This window comes from Triticum aestivum, chromosome 3B, assembly GCF_018294505.1.
Source record: "Triticum aestivum cultivar Chinese Spring chromosome 3B, IWGSC CS RefSeq v2.1, whole genome shotgun sequence".
Classification (NCBI taxonomy): domain Eukaryota; kingdom Viridiplantae; phylum Streptophyta; class Magnoliopsida; order Poales; family Poaceae; genus Triticum; species Triticum aestivum.
The window spans coordinates 677,399,062-677,414,720 of NC_057801.1; the positions used below are offsets into that span (position 1 = coordinate 677,399,062).

Here is a 15,659-nt window from a genome sequence, read left to right on the forward strand (position 1 = left end):
CAAGTCCACATATATCCACTGCCTCTCTGAATGCATCAATTTGCGCGCTATCACGCTCATTAGGCCCAATTTGTTCCTCGGGCTGTAAGATCTCATTGAAATCTCCAATACACAGCCATGGAAGAGTGATCTCCCCTCTCAATCTTGTCATTGTGTTCCAAGTTTTGTAGCGGAGAGATCTCGTTGCTTCCCCGTAAAAGCAAGAAAGGCGCCATTGTTCCCTCCCTGTTTCGAGCACCCATGTGTCAACATGATACTCCGAATAGTTCTTTATTTCAACATTCACCGAATTTTTCCAGAAGATGCAAATGCCACCACTATGACCACTACTGCCAACAGCAAAACTGAAATCAAAACCTAACGAGAAACGAAGACCCTCGACTCGACTCTTTTGCAACTGAGTTTCAACTAAGCAAAGAATAGAAGGTGAACTAAGCTCCACCAGATTGCGGAGCTCTCGAACTGTCGCTGGATCACCTATCCCGCGACAGTTCCAGCTTAGGATTTTCATTGGGCTTGGCGGTGCTCCGAGGAGGAGCCCGCCAACAACGCCATCTTATCAGTTCCTTGCTTCAATGGTGACCCTGCTTTCTTTGCTTTCTTGGCATCCCTTGGTGAGACATACGCAGGAGGTGGTGGCGGGATGGCCAACGTGGTGTCAACAATATCTGTTGCCTTGCCCCTCAAGCCCTCCGCCGAGCTGTCCGACAGAACTAGGTTCAGGTTTCTCCTAGCAGTTGCAGCGACGGGCGTCTCCTGCCTCTCAGCCACCGGCTTCAGAGGGCTAGTGACATCGTCATCTTCCTCAGTCGCATCGAAACCCGCGTCTTGAGACGAACGCTTGCGTGGTGGAGAGCGCTGGCGGGCAGAATTGCCCCGGCCTGCCCTCCCTCTTCCTCTGCTGCCTGAACGACCCCCTCGAGGGGCCCATCCACCTTGCTGCTCTGGTGCAACATCCCTTCGTTGTGCCAACATCCAGGTACCCCACTGTTTATCCTTCTCCTCCCACACTCCATCACCGCACTCCTCATGGTTGTGACCCATGAAACCACAAACCTTGCAGAAATAGGGGATCTTCTCATACTTCACCAGGAGGCGGAGTCTTCCTTCGCCCACAACATTCAGAGGCGTAATCCGTGTAAGAGGTTTACTAACAAGGACCCTAGCCCGAACCCTAACATAGTCTCCCTCATAATACAAGTGAGGTGCAAGCTGGACTTCTTTCACCCTTCCAATGCGGCGAGCTAGCTGATCAACCACCTCCGCTTTGTGGTAGAGCTCAGGTATGTTATGAATCTGAGCCCACACGTATAATCCATCAAAATCAAAGGATGTTGGTTCCTTCTTCCCATCGTAATCCTCGATCAGCATCCCCATCCCCCTAAAAAGCCATGGCCCTCCATGCACAACCTTCTTCCAATCCCCCAGACAGAACATCTGGAAGATAAACAGATTATCTCCCGCCTCTCTATACTTCGGCACGTGCGCCAGTGACCAGATGGATTTCATGCACTCGAACATCGCTGATGAACTGAAGATGCGAGTAGTATTCACTTTTCCGATCGCCAGCCACCTCGCATCTGCTTCGAACTTCTTTACCTCCTCTTCTCCTACGATCACATCATCAAGTTCGTCGTCCTGGAGATCCAGATGCTTCAGCAGATCCTCAAGGTTCTTCCCTGTCCCGTTCGACGACGACGACTCCGCTCGGTCCGCCATCTAGGGTTCTTCCTCCGTACGGGAAACAAAGCGCCAGGAAAACCAAACCGGGCTCCGCCCTGCCGATCGGGGGATGATCAAAGCGAGGGGATCAGACGGCGGTAGGTAAAAAGCGGTGAGAACTCTAGGCGGCGATGGGATCGCCGCCAGAGCCAGAAACCCTAAACGAGAGGGTAGGTAGGCACGAAATAACTTCGGTGCGTGATTAAGGGGCCGCCGAATGGGCTGTGGAGCAGGCCCTCGTCCCTGCTACGGCATAGAAGTGTTTCTTCTCTCTATTTATTATCGTGAGGGAATCACCCAGTCAGTTTTTGCCCTAAGTCGATCTCCACCGCCGCCAGCCACGTCTGCGTCATGCCGTTTCATTTTCATTGTCATCTGTCGTGGTCTGCGCCGCCACCGGTGGAGCAAGCAGCTCTCGCATGGATCTTCCACGACATGTACATGGTGCTGGGCTCTGTTTTGGCAATATATTTTTTAGTAGATGTACGCTACGAGGAGTTAAAGGCTTCATGCGCCTTCAGTTCAGACAATCCATGCGTCTTCAATTCCGTGGCAAGCCTCTATGCCGTGGTATTTATGGCGTACATGGCTTTCCTAATCCGCTGGCGTTGGGCGCGCAACTTGAGCACAACGCCGACAGCCGTCGCCTGCATCCTCGTCAACAGCCCTGCAGCGATCACGATCATAGTCGCCCCGACATTCTTGTGGGTACATCTTTTCGGGGATCCCTAGTTCGCCACCTGCCTCTCGTGGGTATTATCGGCGGCGCTCGGTGTCTTCCTCTGGTGGTGCATCTCCATCGACAGGGCTCTTTCAAAGAACTCATCACAGCCTCACCTCGAAGAAGATACGTGTAAAACTGACGGCGTGCTCCATATTTTGACATGTGATTATTAGAGAGGTACCATTGCCAGTGCTTGCTTTGACTTATTATAAATTTCCGAGGTTCAGTTAAGGACTGTTTAATCTGGTTATTAGATGATGCAATAATTCATTGTACTTTGACCGTATGTATTTATTAGATGACATTTATTCAGGGAATCATGCCTACTGTAGTCAATTGTAGCTGCCTTCATTGGGTACAAAGCAAATTCTAAAAGCTTGAAAATTTACATGTTTTCAGAAAATGTTTACGTTTTTGAAAATTGCGTGCATTTTTATTGAACCGTTTAGTACAGTAAAGTTGTGTGCTGCAGTATCACATCACAGTAACCTCGCACACTACTGTGTGTGCGTGCGTGCATGCCTGCGTGCGTGTGTGTGATTCTAAAATATGGAAGTGCACATATTATTTGTATTAGGCAAATATGAAATCTATTCACCATATTAAACCTTGGTTCCACTTTTTTTTTGCATATTGTGAGCCTCGTGACAGCAATATTTCGTGTTTTTCAGTTCATTGTATTTCTCCCGAAAATGTTACACTTAGAGTGAAAGAGAAGCCATGGGAACCTCATCCGTTTGCTCCCCCATGAGGTCTGAGTAGTCGATGGACTATGGATTCTTAGAAATAATTATGTCCTGTTCCATCTATCTTTGTGGTTCGATGCTAGAGTGTAAGATAATCTTGATTCCTCCGTAAGCAGATTCACATGTGCCCCGTCTTGATGCCTTACTTTTTCTGCCCATAAAATCAAACTTTGTAGCAGACCTGATGGGTTATTCCAAGATGAACACTGTTAACAAGAATTTCTCTGTTCGGTCCTTCATAGTCAGAGCATTGATGAATTTCCTACTGGTTTGCCATATCCAGTTTGTCCTGGGAGTGAAAGATCACGAAGATTCTTTATATGAATGGTCCTTGTTCCTAGGATCACAAAGGAGTGAAAGTTCATGCACTCACAAGCTTAACTGAAGTAGCATAGAAAGCAGTTTTAATCGTTTCTAATTCCATCGTCAGTTTTAATCGTTAGTGCTAATTGTATACGGTTTGGCACATATGATGCAATCTCATTCTCAACCTCCTATCCGTATCTCTCTATGCAAGAGCATTTCTAACGGCTTCCCTATTCAAAAAATAATAATCAGGTGCATGGAAAGTGGCACAAAAAAGCGCTCCAGTATATGCATCTTCCCCTATAAACCAATTGAACCGAACCACCTGAACCTTCACATACCGGCGCGCCACAACCATCACCAGCGGACGCCCTTCTCGCCATCGACAATTGCCTCTCCCCGAGTCGGCTCCACTAAACTTTCACTTTGCTGTCTCAAAACAGAAAGCTATCATTTCCCTACACCTTAACACAATTTGTAGAAAACGTGCTTCTCCATGATATGTGGACGGTTAGGTTAGCCAAGCGATCAAGAGGCGAGAGGGTGAGTGGGTCCCTTTGCGATCCACCAGCGATGTCACTGGTTCCATCTCCCTCCGCCGGCAGCTCCGGCGGCGGGAGGAAGGAGGAACCTCGGATCTGTGCCTCAGGTGAGTTCTCAATAGGGTTATAAGTGAGGGAGACGCTGCCGAGGTCGTTGTGGCGGCGGTGCGTCTGAATAAGTTTCCCCGGGCTCTGTTCGTGGTAGCCGGAGCTTTTGCCTTTTTCACCGAGCCCAAGAGGGAGGGAGGGGGGAGGTCCCTGGATCTCATTGAGGTCATGGGCTATAGTGTCTAGAGGTCAACCGGCACTGGCCGGATTGGACCTCGGGTGGGTGGTAGTTGTGTGGAGATAAAGATTCTTCTTCCTCCTCGTCGGTATGACTTTTCGTTGTTGTTCTTTCTCTTTCTTTGTGTTGTTGTTCTTTCTATTTCTTTGTGCTACTGCTGGAGGGGATGTCCTGCTTTGCCAGGGTGGTTGGGCCGGTCACAGTGCCAGAACCTGATCTTAGTTCTCTTCCATCTAGAAGGGGCACATATAGTGGTACTCAAAGCCACAGATGACGAAGCCTGGTGCAGGTGTGTTGGATGCACATGTGTCTCCTTGTCTTTTCGGTGTCGGAGTGAAGAAAAGGGAGAGCAGCGTGGCGGCAATTATGTCATGGCGAATATGATGAACTACTTGGGTCTGATTGTAGATTCTTGTGTTGCAGTGTCTTCTCATAGGGTTTAGGGATGATGGCACAGGGCTCCTGAGATCTTCATGCTTTTACCGGTTGTTTTAGAGTGCTCTTTGTTATTATGGTTCATTGTGATTATGTTAGTGTGTGCTTGTACCCGATAAAGACATTGTATTATTTTATGATTTGAATACAAACATACTTTAAAAAATGCAATTTATAGTTTTGTACACTCGAAGAAAAAACAAATGAAATTTGTACGTCGGTGATAAGCAATTACGTTTGGCCCATCGGAGAGGCCACATGGCGGTCGCGTTCACGCAGATATAGGCGATTGTTGTTGCGCCATCCCAAGATCGTACTATAATTTTGCCCTAGCCAGATCGCCGCCGCCCCTATGCCTGCTGCACCATGAGTTTTCGCTGCGACCTCTCATGGTCATGCCTATGGCAACGCTACGACCTCTCATGGTCATGTTCATGGCGGAGTCGACCAAACAAGCCGATGGAAGGAAAGAAATCTGAGCCCAAGGGACTCAGATGATGAACTGTTTAGGTCTGGTTGCGGATTCCTTTGTTGCAGGTCTCCTTGCAAGGTTTAGGGATGATGGCGCAAAGCTTCGAAGAATTTATTATTTTAGTGGTCATTCTAGGGTGCTCTTTATTATTCTGGTTCATTGTGCATGTGTTAGGATGTGCTTGTACCAGATAAAGACATTGTATAACTCGTGATTTGAATACACGCATACTTCAAAAAACGCAATTTGTGGTTTTGTACACTCGAGGAAAAAAAATGAAATTTGCACATCCGGGATCAGCAGTTACGTATAGCCGTCGGAGAGGCCGCGTGGTGCTCGCGTTCACGCAAATATAGGCGATTGTTGTTGCGCCATCCCAAAGATCGTATAATGTTGCACTAGCCAGATCGCCGCCGCCTTCGCCCCCGTGCCGGCTACACCATGAGTTTTCGCTGCGATCTCTCATGGTCATGCCTATGGCAACGCTACGACCTCTCATGGTCATGTTCATGGCGGAGTCGACCAAACAAGCCGGTGGAAGGAAAGAAATCTGAGCCCAAAGGCTTAGCAAAAGCGGTGCAGAAACCATTGTCGTCGACGCCAAAGTGCGGCGGGGACCTAGTACCATACGCATGGATCTACCTAGACATGTGCCTGGCAATTTCCTCCACTGTGCTCATCTTCGAATTGATTCAAGGCATCCCTGCGTTTAAGACTCCATCAGGTTTCCCATGGGGCTACGCCTTCTTCGTTGGCTACGTGGGCGCTGCCAACATGGCGTTCGTCGCCATGCACGTCCGCTGGCGGCAATTGAGCAACTTCGACGGGATCCCCAGAGCAGCCGTCTACTGTCTCATCTACAGCCCATGGACCCTGCTCCTTGTCGTCCCAACAGCTTTGTTGGGTATGTTTTTCAAAGATCTCCCATCCGCCGCCTGCGTCTTGTGTATAGACATGGTGGTGCTCGCCGTCTTCCTCGCATGGTGCGTCTCCCTCAACAGGGCTCACTCCAAGAACTCGTTAGCTGGTCTCACGGATAAAGGCAAACCATGTGAAACCGATGATGAATTTAACAGGTTAGCATCTACTCCCTCCATCCGAAAATACTTGTCATCAAAATGAGTAAATTACAGAAAACCACTACTTTGAAGGCAAGCTTTGCGAAAACCACTACAATACATTTTTTTTCTTCAAAAAACACCGTGTCTACCATAATCTTTTTGCAAATAACACTGATCGGCGGATTTGCCTCTGTTGAGTATGTTTATGACAGATGGGGCCCGTCAGTCAGGCTGATGTGGCACCGCTTAACACCTCGCATGTAACGGCGATGTTTGGGACGTTATCCTCTTGTGTGGAGCCCTATGGGGGTCCACCTGTCACTGAAACAAAAAATAAAAAAATCTGGTTCTCGTCTTATCTTCACCAGCTCGCTGCCGCCCGTCCTGCCCCCGTGGTCAACGGCGCATGCCCGAAGGCCCGCACCCGATGTGGTGCTCGAGCAGGGAGTCGCCGTCTCCTTCCTCAGCCACGGCGACCACCCTGCTCACTTGCTGCTGCATCTCCTACGTCGATGGCGGCTCGAGCGCAGAGGTAGCGGCACCAACTGGATTGGAGCGGGGAGAATGGATCTGAGTGTGGAAGTCGCCGGCGGCTCGGTTGCCGTCGCTCGTCCCGACCCCAGCCGAGGCAAGGGTTGTCGTCGCTGTTGCCGCACCGAGGGGAGGCAGAGGACGACGCCAGCCCCCGGCCGAGGGGCAGCCTTCCGCCACGCGCCAAGGACGTCGTGCATCGCCGGGGTCGCCGACCTCATCCAAGTCCCGCCGGCGCTCGCGGCCGTCGCTCGCGGCGGAGGAGCACGAAACCGATGTATAGAGAGGGCGGCGACTCGATTCTTGCCGGATCTGGGTGAGGGCTGGTTAACGGCGGTGAATTTCGTGGAGCTCAGGGGCAATGGTGATGGGTGGCGCGGCGCTGCTGCATGTTGCTGGCTCGGGGGCAGAGAGATAAATCAGGATGAAATGCTGACAAGTGGGCTCCATGTCCAGTAAAACGGTTGAACTTAACGGTGTTAGAAATTGGTGCCACATCAGCCTGGTTAGTGGGCCCCATCTGTCATAAACATACTCAACAGAGGCAAATCCGCCGATCAGTGTTATTTGCAAAAAGATTATGGTAGACACGGTGTTTTTTGCAAAAAAAAGATGTATTGTAGTGGTTTTTGCAAAGCTTGCCTTCAAAGTGGTGGTTTTCTGTAATTTACTCCATTAAAATAGACAAAAAGGAATGTATCTAGAACTAAAATAGATCTAGATACATCCCTTTTTATTCATTTTGATGACAAGTATTTCCGGACGGAGGGAGTATCTGTTAGTAAGCTCTTATTTAGGGCTCTTTTTTTATGAAATAATTGCCTCATATGCATGTTCTTGGTTGTTTCACAAACTTATTGGACATTCAGTGGTAAATTAATTATTATACTCAACGGTTTAATAGTACTTCCTCCGTCCCAAAATAAGTGTCAACTTTGTACTAACTTTAGTAAAAAATTGTACTAAGATTGAGACACTTATTTTGAGACGGAAGGAGTACAATATTATTGTGCTTAGCTGCTTATTGTGCATTCCGCCAAATATTATTAATCGACTTTTGTTAAATTGCTATCCAATTGGAAAGTCACTCCTTTCTTAGGCTCGGTGCCAAGCACACACGATCCTCGAAAAATGTAGGGTTTCTTTGTTCAAAGCAAATGGTTTTTAGAGGATTCAAATATTAGAATTTTTACATCATAGGTTGTTTGATTCACCATAAATCTGTAGAGGAACTCTTGCTATAATTTCTATATTTTCCTATTATGTGCGGTGTGTTAAACACTACATTGATTCTAGTTAAGTCATGTAGTTTTCCAGTCCTCATGCCTTGTCATAGAAACCATGAGAATGTGATTTATGACGGATCATTTGCTACGGTATGCGAATCACCAAAATAAATACTGTACAAATATGCCAAGGTGCTTGATGATGTGCCCACGTGCATTGAGTAGGAGGGCATGTTGATAGACGTACGCCTCGCCTCAAGTGTCGCGAGAATTGGCCGGTCCAATAATGTTCCTTACTTCGATTCTCTGAGTTCGTTTGTTTGATCGCTACCTTGTCAAGTTATAGTTTGTTCTGTTCATTTACCCCCTTTTATTATTTTTTTCTATTTTGAAATACTTATATTTCAGAAATTACTTACCTCTAAATTTTAAAAAGGTTCACCGCGCATAAAAGTGATCATTAGTGTAAAAGTTGTTTGCTCATTTTATTTTAGAAAAAGTCCCATACAATTCAAAAAATGTTCGTGACATTTAAAAAATGTTGACACATTTAAACAATATGATATCACATTTCATAATGTTCATGAAAATGAAAAAAACATGTTCACTTAAATTATAAAACATGTTCATAATATTCAAAATATTACGAATGACATTTATAAAATGGTTTTATATTAAAAATATGTTAAATGCCATTTTTTTTAAAATGTTCTTGAAATGTAGAAATTTGTTCCCACAGTTTTGGAAGAATTTTCATGACATAAAAATGTTGATGCCATTTACAAACTTGTTGCAACACACATAAAAATTTGATTGTTTTTTGGAAGATGCTCATGAATTTTCTGAAGAAAACCATACGTGTGTCTAAAAATGTTCACCGTGTATTAGAAAAAAATATTAAATGTGCATTTGCATATATTTGAAAAATTGTTCAACACTTATTTGAAAAATGTTCAACGTGTGTCTGAAAAATATTTATCCTGCATAAAAAATGTACAACATGTATTTAAAAGAAGTTGACAAAGTATTTGAAAAAGAAAAAAGCTAGAAAAAGGAAAGCAATAAGAAAAGAAATAAGAATTGAAAAACTCTGAAAGAAAACCAACAAACCAATAGAGAAAACACACGGAAAAGATAAAAGGAGAAAAAAAACTCATTAAATAGATAATGAAAACATAGATAAAAAACAGAGAAAACAATTGTGCAAAGGTTTCTAGAACCGATCCACACCGTGTGTTCAGCTTTCCCAAAACCGCTTTATTGGCCCGACCTACTAGGTCATGTGCAGAACCGAATATTAGAGGTGAGACTGTGCTACATCACAAAGTAAGCGAGATATAGCACTAGTGTTGAGTAGGACCTCTAACGATGACATGCCCCGACGGTATAGCAACGGAGGAGGACTTAGCCCAACTACCATGAGGTGGCCCAGGTGGGGGAGACGCTCCTTTTAAAGTTGGTTGTTTACTCCTTGTTTCATGCCATATTATCGGGGAAGAAGATCAAAAACACAAAATAGTGAAATAGGAGAACCGCTGAGTAGACTAATTCGAACTCAAGACTTGACGTCACCATGATCTTGACAGGCCGAAGTGTCGAATGATAACCCACTAGATCTAGATCCGTGGGCTAACAACACTATAAACTTCCCAACGTGTGGCGTGTCAACTATGATGATTGGTACTTCTATTCCTTTCGAAGTTGCCTCCACCATCGAACCGCCATCGGCTTGGACACATAAAAGTAACATAAAAAAACTTAGACTACACTCCATCTTTGTTCTGTGGGTCCCCTCGCCTCCTAGCGCTGAAGTGGCCAGCGGATAGGAGGTGAACATGTGGAAACACGAGCTAAAAAATGGAGCTTCGCTTCCTCCGTCGGCTAGGGTTTCAACTGTAGAACCAAATTGGTTCGACTGTAATAAAAATGCCATACATATTGGCATATATATGATAAAAATTAATAAAGATATTTAAAGCAAGGATGCTAGCAGTGGAGTATAGAAGTGGGAAACACATAACATAGACACAACATCTGTTGGTAAACAACTATGCTTCTACAGTATAAACGACCTATTTAGAAAAGAATCAACTAAGCAAGGGAAGCGACGATATATCAGCATGTGAGGGGATAAGGAAAGTGACAATCTATATAAATGGGAGAGGAATAAGGGATGCACAAAAATATTTAGTAAATCGACCTTATGAGGTTAGGGTGAGGAAGGGATGATTAAAATGGGACGGGGTAGGATTTTGTTTATAACATTTTAACACAGATAGAGGGAATTGTGGAATACCCTCATATGAGATCTTTATATTAATTAAATGAATTAAAGTTTCAACAATGACAAAATTTAACAAACCGCTAGCATCTTATTTTAGTTAGTTGGATGTCCTGGTAAAAAGCAGTTGGATGTAACAATAGCAAAACATCAGCTCTTATCTTACAACATCTTACGTTATAAAATTAAATTACTAATGACTGCATCTTATCTAGCAATGGCATTAGTTTAACTTAACAACAGCAAACCGATAGGCGATAGCATATTAATTGATTAGTTGAATGTAAAAATAGCAAATCAACATCATCTTATCTCATACTAGCATCGTATGCTATAAACCTAAATTACTAACAATTGTGTCTCTTAGTTCCATCTTATCATATAAATTAAATACAATATATCATCTTATCTTATATTATTGAAGAAACATATTAGCGCTCACAAATGGAAGAACGTCATTTTCAGTATGTCCAAAGTGGCTGATAATCAACTTAATATGCTTATGTAGGTGTTTAATTACATGATAAAAAAGAAGAAATCAAGAGGTATATATATTTTCTCAAGAAGTTTACAACTTATGAGTGTATGGGCATGTATGTGAGCGTCCGTGTTTGTCCTGTGTATTTCAACCAGAGAGTTTACAACTCAAAAAAATTTGTTTCAAATTGAGTATTGGCAAAAGAATTTTTTATACGATTTGTAATCCTCAAATCTGTGATATGAATATGGAAGGGATTTTATTTGTTACTCCCTCGGATCTATATTGATTGAACTTCTTTTTGGCAAGAACGACCATGCTTATAGTGACATCATCGTTCTCTATTGTGCAAGTGCATACCTAGTTATCGGCTGTTGAGACTCCACTTTTTCTAGTGATGGATATCTCTTGTTCGGTTGAGAACAATTTGTACCAACTGGTCATAGGTCACCACACTAGCTTTGAGCCAAGTACAACATTCCAATCGAGTACACCTTCTAACAGTAATATGTAAGATTATGGAGAGCAATATATCTTCCTTCTTCATCATGTCATCTTCATAAGGTAGATTTGCATTAACACTTTCCCCTTTTTGCACCAACCCTTTCCCTTAAATATGTACGCAACATAACAAAGTACTCCCTCCGTCCGGAAATACTTGTCATCAAAATGAATAAAAGGGGATGTATCTGGTCGTATTTTAGTTCTAGATACAACCTTTTTTGTCCATTTTAATGACAAGTATTTTTGAACGGAGGAAGTATATGGTTAGGGTAATGGCTAGCTAATGGTCAACTCTTGTGTCCACTAAGTACATACGGTTTGGATTGACCTGCCTTTTGCGTTAGGATCAATCAAGCTGATTGATCCTTTGTTTGCTCCAAGGGTAAGAAGATTCACAAAATCATAAATCACCAGCGATCCAATCGGAATTTATAATCACGCTAGTTTTACCTTTTCTTTTCGCGAATATGCAAAGCTTGCGTATCTTTTCATTGATAGAAGGAAATAGAATGAATACATGGGGTACAACAGAGGCCACGAACGCTAGATGGCGTGAACAAGGTGCCCCGAGCAGAGAGAATGGGTGCTCGGCCCAAACAAGCAAACAACACAGCAAACCCCCCTAACTTGAGAGGAGATCCTAACCAACGCAACAACCAACAACCACAAACTCATCACCGTGGACGCCGCGAGCACACAAGACGACGCCTACAAGAAGGATAACGACGTCGTGGCGCCATCGCCGTCTGATCCGAAGAATTATACCTAGGGTTTCCCCTGGTGCTCGAAGAGGGGCTCAGAGGGAGGCCATGGCAACGCCTTCAAGAAGGGAATGACACTCGCAAAATGACACCGTTGCCAGCATCGACAAGCCGAGCAGGGATTTCTCCCTGGCCTTGATCTGAGCAATCCCGTAGCCGCCGGATCAGGAACCTGGAGTTGAAGGTCAGACGTCGGTTAAAAACTGCTGACACAAGAGGGGGGTCGTGCCGGACACAATGAGCCTTGGACATGACAGGGGACGAGGCATCGAGGTGGTCGGGGTTGGCAAGGCGACGGGGCGGAGAGGGCTGATGCAGGGCCACAACGACGACGCTGACACCAGTGAGCACGGAACCAGAAGGGGACGCGGATCTGAGCCACCGGGGCCATGGTCGCCCGGGAAACCGGCGAGTCGAAGAGGCCGGAGGAGACGCAGCCTCCAAGGCGCCGAGCCGGCACCGCGCCGGAGGAAACACCAGCAACCCATGGACACCGGAGAACGCAGGTCCAGGGCTGTCGGGACCGGAGCCGCACCGGCAAGAGGCCCACCGCAAAGGCACAAGCACCTGTCGAACGCCAGGCCGGCGCACTGACAGGGGCAGCCGCCGCTGGGAGACACCACCAGAAACGCACCAAAAGCCACATCCCAAAGCCATGGCCGCAGATCGGGGGAGGAAGGACGCCGCGGCGCCACCAAGGGCAGCCCGACCCAACAGAGGAGCCTAGCCACCACCACCAGCCCGGGGTCCGGCGTCATCAACGGCAGATCACGCTGACGAGCGTCAGATCTGGCACGGGAACACGTTGGGGCGGAGGAGCCTTGCCGGCGTCAGGCGCAGGCAGCAGTCGGCGTCAGGCAGGCAGCAGCCGGAGGCACGGGGCCGGGCGAGGACGGGGAGGCAGGGGGACGGCGGAGACGCATCGGTGCCGGGCACCGGCGGACGGGGAGGAGGGGCTGAGACCGAAGCTAGTCGAGGGGCCCCGCCGCCGCCTTCCTGGGAGCCGGCGCGGCTTCGCCGGCCGCTCCTCCGGTGGCGGCGAGGTAGGGGCGGGGGTTGGTCGGTGGCGGCGTGGCGCGAGTTAGGGTTCCCCCACCGCCGCGAGGGAGGGCGACGCGGGGGAGCACTAGTTTTACCTTGCATGGACCACTTAATGGAACATGGCGAATTGGGCAATATGCCTCTAGATTAATGCTCAACACTTAGCAGCGGGTTTTTACAAAATACTTGGTGGACATAGGTTAAACAAACACGAAATACAAAAAGTTTATAATACACTTCAATATCAATGGCTGGATTTAGTTGGTATTCTAAATCACATTCATGGAGTACCATGATACCGTAATAAATCTAAAAAAAACTCAAAGATAACCGAGACCTATAATAAAATCATCACATTTGCAGTGTAAAAGGTAGTATTTACACTTTCTTAAAATTAAAATCAAGAGGAGACAATGAATTTTTTTTTGAAAGGAATTATATAGATCGGCCAAAATACCTATACAAAAATTGTCAAGTGGTACCATTACTATGTGGAGGGCCTTACAATAATAATTTATACAAGTGTTCAAGCAAACGTAATACCTTGAACATCCTCCGGTGAGCTTCTCTTTATTTATCCACTCTATATGTAGATATACTTTCTTCCCGGGCTCTCACCTCAGCACCTCACAATATCACATCCAATCCATTATGGATATTGTGAACAATCTGAAGTGGTCCGCAGAAGTGTGATCAGTGTCTCTAGCATTTCCAGCACGAGGCGGCGATGACGGGCTTGCCCTTCCATCCAAGCACGAGGCACCCCTTCTCCTCGGCCACCGTGTACCCGCTGCCGCCGGCATTCTCCTCAAGCCACTCCCGCGCCTTGGCCGCCATCTTGATCGGCAGGGACTGGAAGCCCGCGCGGCTCATGCGGCGCCGCCACTGGTCCGCGCGCTCGTGCCGCTCCACGCGCGCCGCGCCCTCGCACCCGACCACGTTGCGTATCTCGGCGCCGTAGTGGAACTGCTCCACACGCGCGCGCCGGGCGTCGTAGCGCGGGAGAGCCGCGTCCAGCGCATCGAACAGAGCCGCGTAGTAGTGAAGCGCCTCCATGAATCGCCCCAGGAAGAATGGCCCGTTGTGGCCGGCGTCCTGCTCCACGAGCACGAACGCCTTGGGCGAGAGCTTGCGGATGGTCTGCAGCACGGAGTTGAGCGCGCCGCGGCTCTCCTTCACCACGCAGTGCAGCTCCAGGACGCTGTTGATGGCGACGGCCTCGTGGGCATCGATGCAGAGGTCGTCGACGTGGAGGCTCTCCAGGGTGCGGTCGACGGCCCTGAACTCGAGGCACATCCCGAGCTCCTCCGCGTACGCCTCGATCTCGCGCCCGACGGCCCTCATGGTGTCCACGCGGGCGCCGACGCCGGTGACGCGCACGCGTGCCGGCTTGCCGCCGGTCCGCGTGGCAAGGCCGTCGAGCAGGGCGCGCCACTGGTGGCCGCGGTTCAGGCCCATTGTCATGCCGAGATCAACCACGTGGACGTTGCTCTCTCCATCGAAGGCTTCCAGGATGGACGCGTTCGCCACGAAGTGCGCGAAGCGCAGGTACGGGCACAGCTCGTACGCCACGGCGAGCGCCTCGCCGCGCGCTCCGTCAAGGCACGACGACCGCGGGACGCTGAACGCCATGCTCGCCGGGCCCAGGGCCGGCGGGTGCGCCAGGGCCAGCCGGTCCGCCAGGCCCTGCACGAAGCACGACGCGACGCGCTGGAACGCCGTGCCGTGCACGGGCGCGCCGACCTGGAGCTCGCGCAGCAGCGCCGCAGCCTGTGCGCGGTCGCGGCACGCCACCGCCTCGGCGCATGCAACAAGCAGCTGCACGAGCCGCATGCCGTCAGCCCCGCCGCTACCGCCACCGCCCCCGACATCTCCCGCAGCGACCACAGCCTCACCTGCTTGTTCCTCAAACCCACCACCGGCCACCGGCGGCGAGTGCTCCAAAGCCTCCATGGCCTCCACCTTCTGCTTGCAGGTCTCAAGAACGTCCCGGAACTGCTTCGTCTTCCTGACGCGCGACGACTCGAAGTCGGCCTGCGCAGGCGGCCATGTGGCGTGGTACGGCGAGCTGAGGTAGTCGACCTTGGTCGCCTTGGAAGCCCGGGGGCCGAGCTCCAGCTCGACGCCGTCGAGCGCTACCTCCTCAATGCCGAGGTAGTGAGGATGGTCGTAGTCTAGCTCTTGATTAGTGCAAATTGAAGCACCTTCCTGTGTTTGCCATGAAGTAGGGAAGTGGTTGCGTGCCATGCCCACCATTTTACGTGTGTGTGTGATGAACTGGGTAGTTAATTAGGTCTTGTTGCAGCGCAAATGACCTACCTAATTTTAACTTGTTACCGGATTCAATCAACCTCTATATATAGGCACATAGCTGCCTGCGCTGGGTTGATACGAGTATATATACGATGTGCGAGGTGGTGAAGTTAATTAATTCATCGATCTCGTCTAAAACAATGTCTCTGTTATAAAACTCAAAACTTTTTATTATTAGAAACCACATTTCGTATAACTCACTCTAGTGCACGAAATAGACCACCTTTTCA

At 48.1% G+C, this 15,659-nt stretch overlaps 1 protein-coding gene across 1 annotated transcript; it reads right to left on the bottom strand.

Annotated features, from left to right (window-relative positions):
* Window positions 1-13,818: 13,818 nt before the first annotated feature.
* LOC123066040 (GRAS family protein RAD1-like) lies at window positions 13,819-15,422 on the bottom strand. The gene has a single exon (XM_044489204.1). The coding sequence runs from the start codon at window positions 15,370-15,372 to the stop codon at window positions 13,819-13,821; it is 1,554 nt and encodes a 517-aa protein (XP_044345139.1). The 5' UTR covers window positions 15,373-15,422.
* Window positions 15,423-15,659: the final 237 nt, after the last annotated feature.